The sequence below is a fragment of the Colobus angolensis genome, unplaced genomic scaffold, assembly GCF_000951035.1.
Source record: "Colobus angolensis palliatus isolate OR3802 unplaced genomic scaffold, Cang.pa_1.0 Scaffold29, whole genome shotgun sequence".
Lineage (NCBI taxonomy): Eukaryota > Metazoa > Chordata > Mammalia > Primates > Cercopithecidae > Colobus > Colobus angolensis.
The window spans coordinates 7,117,906-7,134,904 of NW_012116154.1; the positions used below are offsets into that span (position 1 = coordinate 7,117,906).

Here is a 16,999-nt window from a genome sequence, read left to right on the forward strand (position 1 = left end):
AAAATATGACTAAAACTTTTGTGTATCATTATCTTTTGTCAAAACATAACCTGACAAAGGAGCAATAGGCTGAGACCATGTAGATTGCTCAAAAGATTTCTCATGGGTTGTTGGGCCAGGTGCTCTCTGGCTGCTTCTAAATCAAATAATCTTTAGCTTTTCTTTCTCTATTCCATTTTGGTATAACCAGAAACTACTAGAAATATTCAGCTTTTGCAATATTTAGAAAATTATTTTCACCCATTGAGAATTATCTTTCTCCTTTCCCCTAACTATTCATATTGCGACCTCACAATAGACATTCCAGAACTGCACTCTCCTATAACATGGGGCAATTTAAGTTTAAATGAAAATTAATGAACAGTAAATATAATTAAATTTAACTCTTCAGTCTACCTACATTTAAAAGTCTCAGTGACAGCATAAGCATAAAGGCTACCATAATGAATAGCACAGATATAAAACATTTCCACAATTGTGAAAATGGACAGTGTTGATCTAGAACTTTCAGGTGTGATAGTTATTGAATTTGTGTTAGGGAAATTTCTATGAAAACCTGACGGATTCTCCTAAAATGATAATATATAAATGTTTTATCAACTCCTTACTGAACAAATTCTAGAGTTTTTATGAACATAACATTTCACTAATTGGGGTTTTTCCATGACAATCAGAATATTTTATCTTGTTATTTCAACAGCAGAATAAACACTACCATGTTTCCTAAGGCAATATATGTGCGCATCAAAATTTATAAAACTTGTAGGAAGCTATAATGTAGCACTTAATATATCTTGGATGTATAGATCTAGGTTCAAGTCCAGCGTCTATGAATTGTGTATTCTGTAATATTTATCTGTTAATATTTGTCCATTGTTTTTCATATCTCTGAGCTTTTTAGAGACTTCCCTTAGCTTCCTTATCCTTAGCTTCCCTTAGCTTCCCTTAGCTTCCTTATCCTTAAAACAGGAGAAATAAAGCTTAACTCCTAGGATTGTGTAGGAAATGAAATGAGAAAATATGGCTAAAATAATTTTCATAGGACCTGGCACACAGTAAGTGCTCAATAAATGACAGCAATGATACCAAATGATAAGAGGCAGGATTCTTGCACTATTTTGAATTTGCATGCAAAAAAAACCACAAAACCAAAATCAAAACCAAAAACAGAAAAGCTCAGATTCTTTTAAAGAAATGTCAAGATGAAGCTTTTTCTTTCTTTTCTTTTCTTTTTCCTTTTTTGAGACTGAGCCTCACTCTGTCACCCGGGCTGGAATGACACAGCTCCACAGTGGCACAGTCTCAGCTCACTAAAACCTCCACTTCCCAAGTTCAAGTTATCCTCCCACCTCAGCCTCCCAAGCAGCTGGGACTATAGATATGTGCCACCATGCCTGGCTACTTTTTTTTTTCTTTTTTTTCATAGAGACGGGATTTCACCATGATGCCCAGGCTGGTCTCGAACTCTCCTGAAGGCAAGCAATCCACCCTCCTCGGCCTCCCAAAGTGCTGGGATTACAGGCATGAACCACCACACCTGGTCAAGATTTAGCTTTCATGTCTACATGGAAACTTCCCTTGGCTACAGTAAGTCAACATACAGTTGACTGCCCAGAGTTTTCTCTCATAGAAAACATTCCATTTTGCCCAGGGAACAAAGACTTCAGTGAGAGATGTAGACGATGCCAAGACCCTTCTCCTGGTCCTGATTGCTTGAGGTCATTTTGGTGATTTTTCTAAAGCTCAGTTAAATCTAGAAATAGAATAACTCCAGATTACAGAAGGTGTAGGAGTAGATCCCTTTGCAAAAGTTTATATTTGAGATGCAACTTGGCTACTTAGAAAAAAAAAAAAAACAGATTCCTAGAAGACGAATGACTAGCCAGGGTTTGTCTTCTTAAGAGAGTCTCACTTTGGTTAAAATTAAAAAAAAAAAAAAAAGTGGATTATTTGGGGTAATTTAAATGTTATCTAAATAGTAAATTAGGTAAATTGGAGTTTCCAGCTCATTGGAGTGACACCTGGCTAACTTCTGCTTCCATACTACTAGAGCGCTATCAAGAAAAATTTTACTACTTTGGTCCCTGTGGAATACCAATTAGTAAATTTCCCCTTCTATCCCTTGAAAGACATTATACTCTCTGTCAGGCACACAATTATTCATAAGAAATGATTTATACAGAGGATATAAGGATTGAGGGTGAGGCATAGCCACTCTGGTTCAATTGAGACCTAAAACGTTTACCAATTTTTAAAACTAAAGATCTCTAGGGAAACTCTCTAAAGATCACATTTATATATGAAGTAGGGATGAAATTATTGAGGATTTACTAATAGTAAATAGCAAAATCTTCATGTTGTAAACAGAAACCATTTTGTAATTTTTTAAAGTTGGAGTTTCATTGTTGTTAAGGCATAATAATATATTTTAAAGACGTCTGGTCCCTGAACAAAAAATAGATCCAAAACAATAGAAGTTGCATGAAGAAATTGCACTACTCTGTTTTTTTCTCCCTCACTGGCATATTTAAAGGAGAAATAAAAGAAAAACTAATTCATTCCATACCCAAAGTGTAAAATCAACCACTAGTTGACCTTCTGAGAATCTTTTTCTTCTTCTCAATATCTTACGTATATAGTCCCCTAGAAGTGTCTTGAGATAGTAGCTATTTAGTAAGTACCTGTCATGTAAAAAGTTCCAGAACTTACTTATATTTTGTGGATTACCTGCTGTCCCTTATAGCAATATATTTTCTTCTCAATAATGGGCATTAAATATTTTTCATTGATGACATAGAAAATACAAATGTAAGAATAAATGTTTTGCTCAGAAAAGTCAGATAAAAAAATTGAAAGGGCTAGCAGTCCGGGAAACCAGAAAAACCCTATGAGAACCACTGATTGAGTGTATTTCTATATTCTAACCCATTCTCCACCAGCTCTACCTCTAAGCCTTGCCATCTTTTGCCTGGTTTACTGCAATTAAACAGTAACTGGTCTCCCTGCTTCTCCTCTTGCTCTAAAGCCTATTCTCAATGCAGTTATAATCTAACTCAGGTCACTTCTCTGTTGAAAAGCCTCCATGTTTCCCCAAGTCACTTAGCAGAAAAAGCCGTCTTTCCAATGGCCTGCAGGGCATGATCAGTTCTCACCTCATCTCCCACAACCTGTGCTCACTCCCTCTGATCCAGCCATCTCAGGCTCCCACTGTCCCCCACACACACAAGGCAGGTTTCCACCTAGTTCACTGGCACTGGCAATCCCTCTGCCTGGGATAAAGTCCCCTGAGATAGGATTATGGCTTGCTTCCTCACCGTCTTAGAAACTTCTTTTTTTTTAAATGTCACCTTTCCAGAATGGTCTTCCCTAAGATAAAACTGCAAGCCTGCTACATCCCTTAAGATCCCCCTATCCTTTTCCTTCTTTATTCTTCTATAATTCACTTTTCAGCCCAAATTAAGTTATGCATTTTATTTACTTATTTGCTTATTCTCTGTCTTTCTTCATTAGACTTTAATATACATAAGGTCAATAAATTTTTGTTTAGCAAATTAAAGAATGGTTATTATATAGGTGTACAGATACATGTAGAGATACATCCCATAGACTATCTAGAAAAATCACTGCCCTAGGCCAAAGGACATTCAGGGCAACTTTAAAAGACGGACCTGATAGGGCATTACTAGATGTTATGGGTGATGCTATGTTGTCATTATATAAAATCATATTAAAACACTTTCTGGCACTTTCTGGATTTTGGATGCAGTGGGGGCTTGGTTATCTTGCAATAATCCAAGTGCTAAACTGACAACTCTCACCTAGAGAATGAAAGCTTGCTGTAGCTTGTGTCCAGAAGAATGCCAAAAACCATTATAAAAACCAAAGGACACACCTATCCATCTTCCTTCCTATTAGAGATAGAAATATAATCCATGTCCTGTGACCTTCACTGAAAAGCCGTTCATATTCTCTGTAAGTGAATAGAGAGATTTTAGCATTTTCAAAGGGCAGTAATCTAAATTTATTACTTAAAGTTTTAAATACTTTTAATTGCACTTAATATTATAATTTTTTTTTTCTAAACTTTAGTCTTCATTTCTTTCAACAAATGCTGAGTTTCTTCTAACTGTCAGACTCTGTCCTAGGTGCTGGAGACTGAATGCTGACCACCAACAGGACAGTGCCTCCACGGATGGGACTGTGGTAGGAGAAACTGGAATTGATCAAACAATTAAATGAACGAATAGAAAATTGCATGTGACAAAGGCCACAAAAGAAAAAAGGAGGATCTGCAAAAGTATAATAGAACTATTAAAAAATAAAATACGTTCCGACATAATCAGGAAGGACAGAGAAAGCTTCTCAGAACATGATCTTTAAGGTGAGACCTGAAGATACAGCAGGAGAGAACTGGGGGTGAGGGTCGGGGTGGGGAGGGTGAAGAGAACCCTCCAGGCAGAGAATCTCTAGCTTTATCTCTTTGAGATTCACAGAGACTGCTCTAGGCCCTGATAAAAGGATGGATCAATTCTTTTACCAGGATGAGGTATCAATTGTTTACTGAGGACCTTGTCCCTCTTAGAGAAAAACCCAGTGAGTCTCCAGATCTGAGTCTGTCTCCCTAGGAAAAGCAAACCTAGGATCTGGGTATACTGCCTGATTCATTTTCCTTGAATGAAGATGAACTCTTCCCCATCCCTTATACGGAGGAATTGCACAGGTGCCGGCTGCCTTGGATGCTCTTGGTTTAGCAGGTGCTCCCCGGTCTCCACAGCAGGCAGTGGGATATTCAGTACCACTGCTTGTGAGTAGAACAGTAATGCACTCCTGTTTAGGGTGGTTGGTAAACACAGCTGCTGTCCACAGTATTACAGGAAAATCATTTGCATCATTAGTTTGGGTGGGACACTTCTGGTTAGTACTATGTATCATTAGAGAGATTTCTCCAGGGTAGACGCTGTGGTTTCTGCTCCGGAAGCCAAGTAGGAACGGGCCTCTTCCACCCTTCCTTCCTCTCCCCCCTCTCTCTTCCCTGCCCCCTTCTCTGCCATCTTTGTCACTTGCTCACTAAGTCCTGTCAGCTGGTTCAGATGCTGAGAGTAGTGAGAGTAGAATAGACACTTAAAATTGGGACATTTTAGGTCTCACTATTTCTGAGATAGCAAAAAAGGGGGGAGGGCAGCATCAGCTTCAAGGCTTGTACCTTCTTTGAAGCAAAAAAAGAACCAATGAGGCTTGGAGCTATTTCTTGAATCAGAGAGAAAATAGGCATAATAAAATAAATGGGATCTATATTAATTTATAAATAAACAGAGCACATCCCCTCAAATCAATGTAGAAAGCCTCCTGGGCCAGAAATCTTCATAAAACCTGTCCTGAATTTTCCCTCTCACCTCATTTTTATACACACACCTGTTAGACTCTATTTCACCACAGGGCAAGCAGTTAGAAAGAGGAAGGTGTTGACTTAATGAAAAAGAAATTGTTGTGATGGCAACTCTTTCAAAGAACATTTGCTTTCTATTCCCACACAGCTGTTTTCTCTTCATGTTCTTTTTCTTCCTTTTCTCTTTCTCTTCATCTCTTTCCTTTGACTGCTTTAGTCTCATCTATTCATTCACTTCTCTCATCTCTCCTGCCACATCTCATATTCATCCTGCTTGCTTTCCTCATCACTGTTACATAATCATTCATTCACTACACACTTATCAAAAGCACTTGCATGTTCATTGCAGAACTATTTACAATAGCAAAGCCATGGAATCAACCTAGGTGCCCATCAACAGTGGACTGGATGAAGAAAATGTGGTACATATACGCCATGGAATAGCATGCAGCCACAAAAAAGAACAAAATTATGTCCTTTGCAACAAAATGGATGCAACTAGAAGCCATCATCCTAAGCAAATTAATGCAGAAACATAAAACCTAATATTGCATGTTCTTATAAGTGGGAGCTAAACTTAGATGCACATGGACGTGAAGATGGCAACAATAGACACTGGAGACTACAAGGGCTGAAAAACTCATTGTTGAAATCACTCTCTAGATATAAGTCTATCAAACATTGTACAGAAGAAAATGAAGATGATAGTTTGTTTATCAGTCAATGATATTTCTTCAGTGTATTTGATTAAAGTGTACAATAACTGGTAATACATTACTTGTATCAATGTTTAGTTGGGTTAACATCAAAAACAAAGCACTTTGTAAAGAAAAAAAAAAAGCTTTGGATATACCAATTCCTATGTTAGGCTCGGAGGATGTATTAACAAGAAAGACATGGTCACTGCCCTCATGAAGTTTTCATTCTGGTGAAGGGTAAAGGATATAGCATAACTATATGAACAAAAAGTAAATAAGTTAATTAAATAATTTCAAATTGTCATAAGATTTACAGTGAAAACAAAAATAGCACTAGAGAAATACGGGAAAAGAAGTAAGCAAGGTACATACATCATTTAGGTGATCTCAGCTCACTGCAACCTGCAACCTCCACCTCCCAGGTTCAAGCGATTCTCCTGCCTCAGCCTCCCAGTAGCTGGGATTACAGGCACCTACCACCACACCAGACTAATTTTTTTTTTTAATTGAGTAGAGACGAGGTTTCACCATGTTGACCAGGCCAGGCTTGAACACCTGACCTCAAGTGATTTACCTGCCTCAGCCTCCCAAAGTTCTGGGATTACAGGGGTGAGCCTCGTACCCAGCCTAGATCAATTATTCTTAATTTCTTTTTCGCCATAGACTCCTTTAGAGTTTGGTGAAAACTGCCCATTGATTCTCAGAGTAGTCTTTAAAAAATATAAAATAAAATACATGGAATTAAAAATATGGCAATTATACTGAAATATAGATCTATTCACATATCTTTTGGCAGTCCACTGACCCCCAGGTTAGATTCTTTGTAAAACATCTTAAAGAGTTTGGATATTATTTTATAAAACATCTTAAAGAGTTTGGATATTATTTTAGATAGAATAGGAGGTAAACATAAGGTAACCACTGGTATAATATAGTATGATTTACATTTTTAAATAATCACTCTTATTACCACATGGTAATTGATTTCATATGGCCAATAATGGAAGCACTTAGAAGGCAACTTTATTGTCGTAGGAAAGATATGATCCTAGTTTGGATTCAGATAGTAACTGTGGAAAAGGCTATTTCTAAAAAGTATCATTTAGAATCTTCCTGTAAAGGAACATGCATTCCCTAGGTAGAAAATAAAGAAATGGGAACGGAAGAAGTATAATACATAAGTCTTTTTCTCTTCCTACTTCCTAAAGTCTCTCGTCAATCCTCTGAAGGTTTCCTTAGTAACACAAGTTTAGCAAATTCTTCTGAAGAGCTTGTGGCTTATAGCCCATAAAATATATAAAAAGATTTCTTTATACTTACTTGAAGCAAATATGTTTCCAGTAAATCTTAAAAGAAGTTGTTCTCCTTCTCGAACTTGGAAATGACGAGATGGCTCTGGAGGTCCCCCAAACCCTTCCAAGCGCAGGTTCTTAAGCGCCTGGCTTAAATCTTTGGAAGGCACCACTAAAACAGCTATTCTATGTGGATTGTCCTTCTGGTGAGACAGCACTATGCAGGCAGTGGTGCTGAGCATGGCTTCCTCTAAAGATTTCACAAAAGTAACCAAATGACTATTGTCCATGGTGGAAGAGAGGTGAAGTACTATAAACCTGCATGGAAGAAAGAGGTGAGACCCGAGGGAAAAATGCAGCGTCAAGAATATCACTGATACCTAATAACACCCAAGCGAAGAGCCATTATCAAACAGATGTCTTTTAAAATCAAATATTCTCAAGGCCAACAGGTTAGATTCATTAATGGTTGTAAAGAAACTCTTGGCCATCAAGAAACCGGCTCAGGCTGGGCACAGTGGCTCAAGTCACTTGGGAGGCATCCCAGCACTTTGGGAGGCCATGGAGGGTGGATCTTTTGAGCCCAGAAGTTCAACACCAGCCTGAGCAACATGGAAAAACTCAAATCTCTGTAAAAAAAAGAAAGAAATAAAAAAGAAACCAGCTCAAATCAAACTGAATTCTAAAACATGTTCTTAAACAAAGAAGTCATACAGTCTCAGCTGAACTTTAAACATGGCAGCATATTTTGAGTTATATTTTAATTAGAATTACAAAAGAGCATATTTAAAATATAGAAGAGAAAGATGAGCACAATAATTTATTGACTCTCTGTAGGATGCAGAATATATACCATAATTAAATGGGGATTGAAATATACATCTCTGTGTAGGTGGGAAGGATCGTTAGGATGGACCTTGGTAGGGACTGCATTATGTATCACCCTCTCTGCACACATACACATTCATGTGTTGAAGTACTATCCCCTGGTACCTCAGAATGGGACCTTATTTGGAGATAGGGACTTTACAGAGGTAATCAGGTTAAGGTGAAGTCCATTAGGGTCTTCTCTAATCCAGTATGACTGGTGTCATAAAAGAGAGAAATTTCAACACATAGAAATGCATAGAGAGAAAACACCCTGAGACGATGAAGACGGCCATCTACAAGCCAAGAAGAGAGGCCCGGGCAGATCCTTCCCTCACAGCCCTTGGAAAGAACAAACCCTGCTAGCACCTTGATTTTATACTTCTGGCCTCCAGAACTGTGAAACAGTAAGTTTCTGTTGTTTAAGCCACCAACAACAATGTGTGGTACATTGTTACGGCAGCCTTAACAAACTAATACAGACCTCTTTCCCTGGACTGGGATACCCGTTCTCAAATTCTTCTCCAGTGATTTGGCCTAAAAGAGGCCCTCACCCGGAGTAGCCCTACATCCACAGATAAGGACTAACCAATGTGGGGATACAAAGCCAGCCACCTTGGTACTCGTACTGCAGAGCTCCCCAGAGGGTGTCAGGCTACAGAAATACTTCATCTGAAACCATCGTTTTTTCCATCTTCCTCCTTTGCCCTACAGGATTTACCCAAGAGCTCTCTTTCAATGAATCACTTGCTTTTCATCTCAGACTCTATTCCTAGGAAACTGGATTCAAGAAAATCATAAATGTAAAACCTCCCATTATGAAATAAAAGCTATCTTTAGATACATGATCACCTGTCTCTATGAGTGGCTACCCTTCATGAACCTTAAATCTGTCTAAAACTCTTCTCATAATGGGCTGTCTAGAAAACATGGAAATGAGAAAGCAAAATGAGGGCACTGAAGTAACAAATTCCGCTTATCTATACATAGTTATGAGATATGCATAATATGAACAGTTAATTACTATCTCCATGGAATTTCAGAAATGAAGGTGCTATTTTAAAACTATTTTGGAGTTAGCAGAAACCTGTAGTTATGAGTGCTTTCCAAAAGTACTTGTTTGTTTAACTATCATAAATGAAATTACGGATAGCATATCCGTGTCAATTCTGGTTTGCATTTTAAGTATCCTTTAAAGAATGGTTAATATTTCTATTTGAAGAATTAAAATGTAATCTTACTACTCCATTTCTATAAACACCATTTATGACCATCAGAAAAGAGTATTATCAAATTTGATTGTTTGTTATTGTATTACCTCTGCAAATGTTCATTCAATTCAACTGATATCAAGCTGCTCTGTATGGTTTTCACAACAACATCATCAAGCTCACACCAACCACTGTCTTGGCTTCTAAATCCCAGTAATTTCAAACATTCACTGGCATTTTTCCCAGGCTTTCTTACGGAGGCACTTTTTGTCCTATATAATGGTAACAGAAGAGATATTGGTACAATTTACATGGTATAAATATCACTTAATGCTTTCATTCTTTCATTGTGAATGATCTAATCATACTTCATTAAGTACATACTATGTGCCAGTAATTATACTTTGCACCACAAATACAGAGAGCAAACTATATAACCCTTGTCTACAGAAGCATGTAGTAACACAGTATTATCTGATTACAGCACAAGGTGACCTGTGTGATAATTAAGGAAACATACACGGTGGTTTAGGAGCAGAAGCAAGAGGCTCGGGAAGCTTGCAAAGTCAAAATGCTAATATTTGAGATGAGCTTTGGAAAATGACAAGCTTTCTACAACTGGCAAAATAGATTTAAGAGAGTACCCAAAAACATTAATAAACTCACTGCTGTAAACCCAAATACTCTAGAACGGCAAACAGTGGTTGTAAAGCAAAAAAGGTAAGCGCACAAACCGAGGAGCAAAACTGCCCAGTTTCAAAGCCTGGGCGGCTCCACCTCTCATGAACTGTATGGCCATGAGCAAATTATTTCATGTCTCTGAATCTGTTTTCTTACCTATCATATGAAAATGATAATAGTACTGATATGGTTTGGCTGTGCCCCCATCCAAATATCATTTTGAATTGTAACTTCCATAATTCCCAAATGTTGTGGGAGGGACCTGGTAGGAGACAATTGAATCATGGGGGCAGCTTCCCTCCATACTGTTCTTGTGGTGGTGAATAAGTCTCATGAGATCTGATGGTTTTATAAGGGGTCTCTCCTTTTGCTTGGCTCTCATTCTCTCTTGCCGTCTGCCATGTAAGACGTGCCTTTCACCTTCCACCATGATTGTGAGGCCTCCCCAGCCACGTGGAACTGTGAGTCCATTAAACCTCTTTTTCTTTATAAATTATCAAGTCTTGGGTATATTTTTATCAGTGGCATGAAAATGGACTAATACAAGTACCAACATCATGGGATTAAAAGAATTAATATTTGTAAAGCACTTATCATTGTAGTGAGCATAAGTGGTATTAATATTCTAACTCTACTTTCTACTGTAGGCACAGCCAATTTACTTTCTTGTACAATTTTCCTTCTTGTGTAGCCTGCCCCACCCAAAGGCCCTGAAGAAATTGGCTGTATGTGCCATGTGATATTTTTCCCCAACCACAGGTCATGTGACTAACAGCATACCAATTTCCAACAACCAGCCAATTTGCTTATCTTTCTTTGGGATTTGACTAAGTGGTACAGGGACTGTAACTTGTCACAGTCCTGTTTCTGTGGTACCTTTTGGTCAATGAAAATTAATAAGCAGAAACATTATTCAGAAAGGAAAAATAGATGCTAAGAGAGAAAAGGAGAAAAATCAAGAGGAGAGGATCCATATAGTCCTAGAGATGGAGAAAGCAGAGGTTCACTATTGTAGCCTCACAATAAACTCTTCTCTTGAATTTGTTTAAGTGAACATCTGTTCCCTACAATTAAAGGAAGAAAAGTCCCTAATACTGAACATCTTTGGGGAAAAATACCTAGTCTAATGATGCTACCTACACTCCACAAACAGACAGAGCCATGGTATATGAATGGAGACCAGAATGTGAATTTCATATATTCATTTGTGAAGTGAACTAGAGTTAAAGGCTTAAAAATCAACTTACTTTCACAGGTTGACGTGTCCTATGACCCATGCATTCAGATTAGAAACTGAACTTGATTTAAAATGTCTACTCTGAAAACTTCTTACTCTGTATTGGTTACTTCAGGGGATCAGCTAGATTAAAATGAGGAGCTTAGGGGAAAAATAACATTTACTTTTACGCTACTGGGTTATAATCACAGATATGGTAAATTCTGTAACCCTTGGAAGTTAATAATTTATTCACACAGGAAGTTACACTCTCACTGAATCCAGAATGTTGGTCATTTACTAGAAATTGACTTGAATGTAATTTTTTTTCTGAGAGCATTCATTCACTTTTTTTTCTGTCGAAAACCTAAATTATCTGTGGAGACCGACAGGCTCCCAAGGGTGGTGGGGTTGTCCCTAATCCTAGGACCATTGGGCATATAACCTAAGGCAAATAGTGTATTTGTCATTCATTAATGCTCCTCACCAGAATATCCAATTTTGCCCTGATCTGAATATATGACAGGGTTACACTTCCTGGACTCTGTAGTTGAATGGGGCCAAGTGACTAGTTCCAGTAAATGATGTGAATGAAAAAAAAATATGTGTCACTTTGAGGCCAAGCACTTAATTGCTAATATGGGTCTAGCCAAAGATCTTTCTTCTGCCACTGTCATAGCAACCGAACAGTGGCTGTTCTATCTAGAGTGAGGATGACCCAGAAGCAGCCTACCTTTGATGGCCACAACAGATGCAAAGATTGTCATTTAAGCCCATGGGATTTGAGAGTTTTGTTATCATGCCATAACCGAGGCTAATCTGCGCTATATCTGTCTTCTGGTTCCAGTGATCCATTCAGTGATGAGTTTGTGATAGATCTGGAGTGAGAATAAGGCCCTGGGCTTTTATGCATATTCATAGGGAAAAAGCTTCCTCTTTTCCACTGAACTTGGACTTATAAAGATGTAGCTATGTTGCCAGAATCAGGAACAAGCATGTCAGAGAATGGAATTGGCACAGAGGAAAGCAGACAGAGATGAAGAAGAGAGACTATCTTCTTCCTGGTTGAAGAAAAAATATATAGATAGATACATCCTCAGATTTTTAATTTACATATATCAAAAATTCTTTTTTGCTTAAACACTTTGGATTTGCTTTCCTGTCACTTAAATCAAGAGTCCTTAATGATATAAAGATTAAACTTAAACTTTAATAGGCACAGTCCACATTCAAATTAAATAATCTGATGGTATACTTGTGTCTCGCAGCTGTTAACATCTCTGCAACTAAACTATTTCCTTAATATATGTTATTAGCAAAGTGTGACAACTAGTATTGTCTGACAGTGAATAGCACTTGATCAAACTCCATAAAAGGCAACATGCTGACATAGTGATAGTTCCAAAAATAGTAAAGATTTATTTTTTAAATGTGCTTATTTTAAAATGACCAATTTTTCTTGGGATTCATGCAGACAGTACTAATCTCTCTGAGGTTACTGATTAAAATGTCATGCTACTTTATCTGTGGAAAAAAATAATATATGATACAGAATTTGACAAGCATTCAAACCATCAAAATTCTCATTCTACATTATATTTTACTTTCAGGATATTTTCTTTGTGATATTCATCATGCATAGATATTTAAACATGAATGTCACCAATGTTTTGAGGTTAACTTTTTCTCAGAAAACTATAATTATTCATTAAAGTATTAATTTTAAATGGTATGCTGTATTCAAAAAACTTAAAATATTTTCCCATTTTTTAAGTTATTCATGTTGATTATAAAATTCCCTTAAAATGGAAAAGTAAAGGGAAGAAGAAAGTCCACATAGCCACATTGTCTGAAGTCAAATATTATAATATATTGATAAATTTCTGGTAGTTTTTATTTCTACATGGATTATTTGTCTTTAAAGTGGTGAAATATTTGACATATTTTAAAACATGTCATATTTATGTTAATATTATGTCATGAATATTGCCATATTTATGTCAATATTTGACATATTGTATGACAAATTGTGTACCTTAACTTTATCATTTGTAATCGGTGTAATCGTTGTTGTATATCAATTCAAATGACCTGAGTGCCTACCACACAGCTGAGAGAAACATTCTCTCTTGATATAACTGTATATTCTGACTGTGGGTCCATCTACTCTTGGAGCTTTACTCAGTTCAAGGTGTCACAGTTACAATTATCGTACAGAGGAAAAACTCCTACATAATCTAAGTAGTCCTCAGTCTTCATGTATCGTCCCATTCTCCTTTGCTTTGCTGATGTTGCTGCTTCACTGCTATTGAAAACAAAAGATTCTCCATGATCTGATGCAATGCCCTCGTTTGGTGTATTTACCTACGTGTGCCACTACTCTGGCAATAGCTTTTAAGGTGAGGAAAAACAAGAAAACTCTCTTTCCACTGTTATGCTATATGTGATTCAGTTATTCCACCCTGAGCTTGAGCTCCCAATGACACTGTACCTTAGTGGACCCATGCACCCTGGCCCCCAACATGCCCACACAGTAATTTTTTTAAAGAAAATTTCACAGTGCTAGAACTGTCTTATATTTTATCCAGTTTCTGGACAAAATTGAGCATAGGTCATCCTAGGCTGAAATTTAGTCATCCATTCAAATTTCTTTCTCTATTATGCTATCTTTTCTTGCCAGCTGACAGCAGAATATCCACTTAAACCCAACAGAAACGTTTCAATAATGTTGCACTTCAGGAAAAGAAAGGGAGTGATGACTTCAATCTCTTTCATCTCAGGAGACTGTCCACTCTGTAGATTTGCCTGTCTATCCCTAGGGACAATAAGATTCATATACCAAAGAGTATACAGATAAGTAGATATATTGGATAAGACTCTTTGGGGTACAGATAACAGAAACCCAAATTCATTTTACTTAGTTATAAGTGAATTAATTATAGTAATCCTTGATTGTTAATAGGGAAAACAGACAAATGTGGAGGGCCTCAGATAAAAACTCTGTCTGGAATTGGAACATCATCTTTATCTAATTACTTCTCTTCTCTGTATCTTTCCTTTTTTATCTAGTGCTATTAATGATCATTCTTTCTCCAGCAGCAGAAATCATAGTTGTTGACAACTCCTGAGTTTTATATCCTAAGGTATAAGCTACACCCAAAATCACCTTTTTTATTAGGCATCAGGGAATTACAATCAGCGTCTTGTGGTTCAAGTGTTTAATTATATGTAGGGATATTAATAAATATAGAAGCTCTCATTGCATCTGCATGGATAGAAAGGGCAATTTGCAGAAATTGTGGTACAGTTCCCAAAATATAATGTGTCTAGCAGAGAAAACAATAGATATACCCTCCAGCCTGCATTTTCTCAAGCCTAACAGTACACAGTTACATATTTCCCAGTTAAATTGCCTAAACACCACACAAACGACCTTCAAAAGATTTTACACAAGATTACAAAATCTGCTCCAATGCACCTTAATATTTTGTTTCTGTAACTGGGAAATAGACACTATTGAGAATTTTTCAAGGATAGTTTCTTTTATATTTAAAAACTAAATTATTTCTCACTTGGCCTTCCAATTCACAGGAAACCTTATTTTCTTACAGAAAATAGTATATATGAATTAAAAATACTTCTAAATACACTACCTCCAAGTTTAACACATGAAACAAATCTTATTTTCTCTGTAAGCATTTACTTCAAAGTTTCACTGAAACAATTTCACTCTATTAAATGAGATTTGCCTGTGTTGACAATACAGCACTCACTGATAAGCACAAAGGAAAATGTAGTATGTATGATTTCATTATTTATAAAATTGTCATTTCCTTCTTAGGTAGATTGTCTAAAATATTATAAATTTAATACACAAAATCCAGAATTATAAATAATGAATTTAGAATAATCTCTAGTTTAAAACAACTAGATCTTGATAAATGTGCTTTTTGATACGTATTTTTTTGGCTTGCATACTTTTAAAAGAATTTTTCGATACAAATTCTTTTGAAATTTTCCAAACTCCTCTCCAAATAAAATGTGTGAAGTCAGGGTCGCAGCTAAGGGAGAAAGCAGGCAGGAATGAGGGGATTACTAAGATGGCAAGCACCTTTCCTGTACTGTAGATGCAGGAGCATGAAACCGTAAGCAATAATCAAGTGAGCAGAACACGAAGCTGTCAGTCCTTGGGGTAACAGCCATGTGGGAAAGGTGAACTTGAGATCTTCACCAAGACTCTCAAGAAGGTTAATGTAGCCCCAGGTAATTAGCAGATGGTTCTCAGCAGAGGTGGGAACAAATGCCACCTTGAGGAAAGCAACTCCATTATGCCTGAAGAAAGCCCACGTTTGCATGCTCACAAGCAAAATTTCTCAAACAAATTAGAAGGTAAATACCATGGATGACAGATATAAACACTCCCAAAGACTTCAGATCTTAGAATTAGGAGATTTAAGATGAAAACAACTATATATGAAAAGTTTAATAAAGGACAGTATTCCACAAATAAGTGAGCAGGAAGAAACTCTAAAGATAATTAGGGAGATTTAAATAAGGGCCAAGTAGAACTTTTTTCATTTTTTGTTTCTGTTTTTGTTTTTTCAAACAGGGTCTCACTGTCACCCAGGCTGGAGTGTAGTGGCGTGATCTCGGCTCACTGCAGCCTCAATCTCCTGTGCTCCCACCTCAGCCTTCCCAGTAGCTGGGGAAATAGAACTTTAAGAAATAAAAAATATAATTGTCTAAAACAAAACTCAAATAATAGATTAAAAGTACATTTTTAAGGTATGCATTATTTTTGCCATTTCAAACTGGAATGTGAATAAATTGCACAGAATATGGCACATAGAGACAGGGAGATGGAAAACATAAGGGAAGTAAAACAATATGGAATTTAAAAAGAGGTGGTCATTTGTCAATTATGGCTTTTGTTGCCATTGCTTTTGGTGTTTTAGATATGAAGTCCTTGCCCATGCCTATGTCCTGAATTGTATTGCCTAGATTTTCTTCTAGGGTTTTCATGGTTTTGGGTCTAACATGTAAGTTACTAATCTATCTTGAAGTAATTTCCATGTAAGGTGTAAGGAAGGGATCCAGTTTCAGCTTTCTACATATGGCTTGCTAGTTTTCCCAGGGCTATTTATTTATTTATTTATTTTTAGAACTATCTTAACAAATTTTATTTTGCTGATATCTTTCTTTTATGTGTGTGCCAAAGTGATAGCCAGTAAATATCCATGTCTAATTAAGTCCAGAAGAGCTCCTTCAATAAGTGTAAAATGAAAGTTTGAGTGATAAGAAAGTGTCATGTCAGTTTAACTGGCAGCATTTTCTCTTTCTTAGTGGTTCATAAAATAGAGCAGTGCTTTGCTGTCGATGGTGTCTTAAATTCAGTGAATATTCAAAGTTAAATCTAATGCTGAACAGCGGCTGTGTGCAAGGCAGGTGATGTGTGTGCTGTGTGTGTTTGCTCATCTAATGCTCGTGATACCTTGTCAGCTGTGAGGGAGGAGAGGGAACTGGGGAGCCCTGGGGATGGGAGTGCAGGATGCAGTTTAGAAAGTGGGGGGTGGTCAGGGGTGTCCCCAGGAGAGGTTTGAGCCAAGACTGCAGGTGGCAAGGGGGTTATGCCTGAGCCTGCGGGGGAG

General features: G+C 37.1%; 1 protein-coding gene across 2 annotated transcripts in view; it reads right to left on the bottom strand.

Moving 5' to 3' along the window:
- Nucleotides 1-16,999, bottom strand: part of DTHD1 (death domain containing 1) — a 72,579-nt gene that overhangs the window by 35,574 nt on the left and 20,006 nt on the right. For both annotated transcript variants that reach the window (XM_011949139.1, XM_011949138.1), the window contains exons 5-6: nt 9,562-9,726; nt 7,405-7,694 (exon numbers count right to left, since the gene is read on the bottom strand). In XM_011949139.1, the coding sequence (XP_011804529.1) occupies nt 7,405-7,694; nt 9,562-9,726 (455 nt within the window). The remainder of the gene's footprint in view (nt 1-7,404; nt 7,695-9,561; nt 9,727-16,999) is intronic.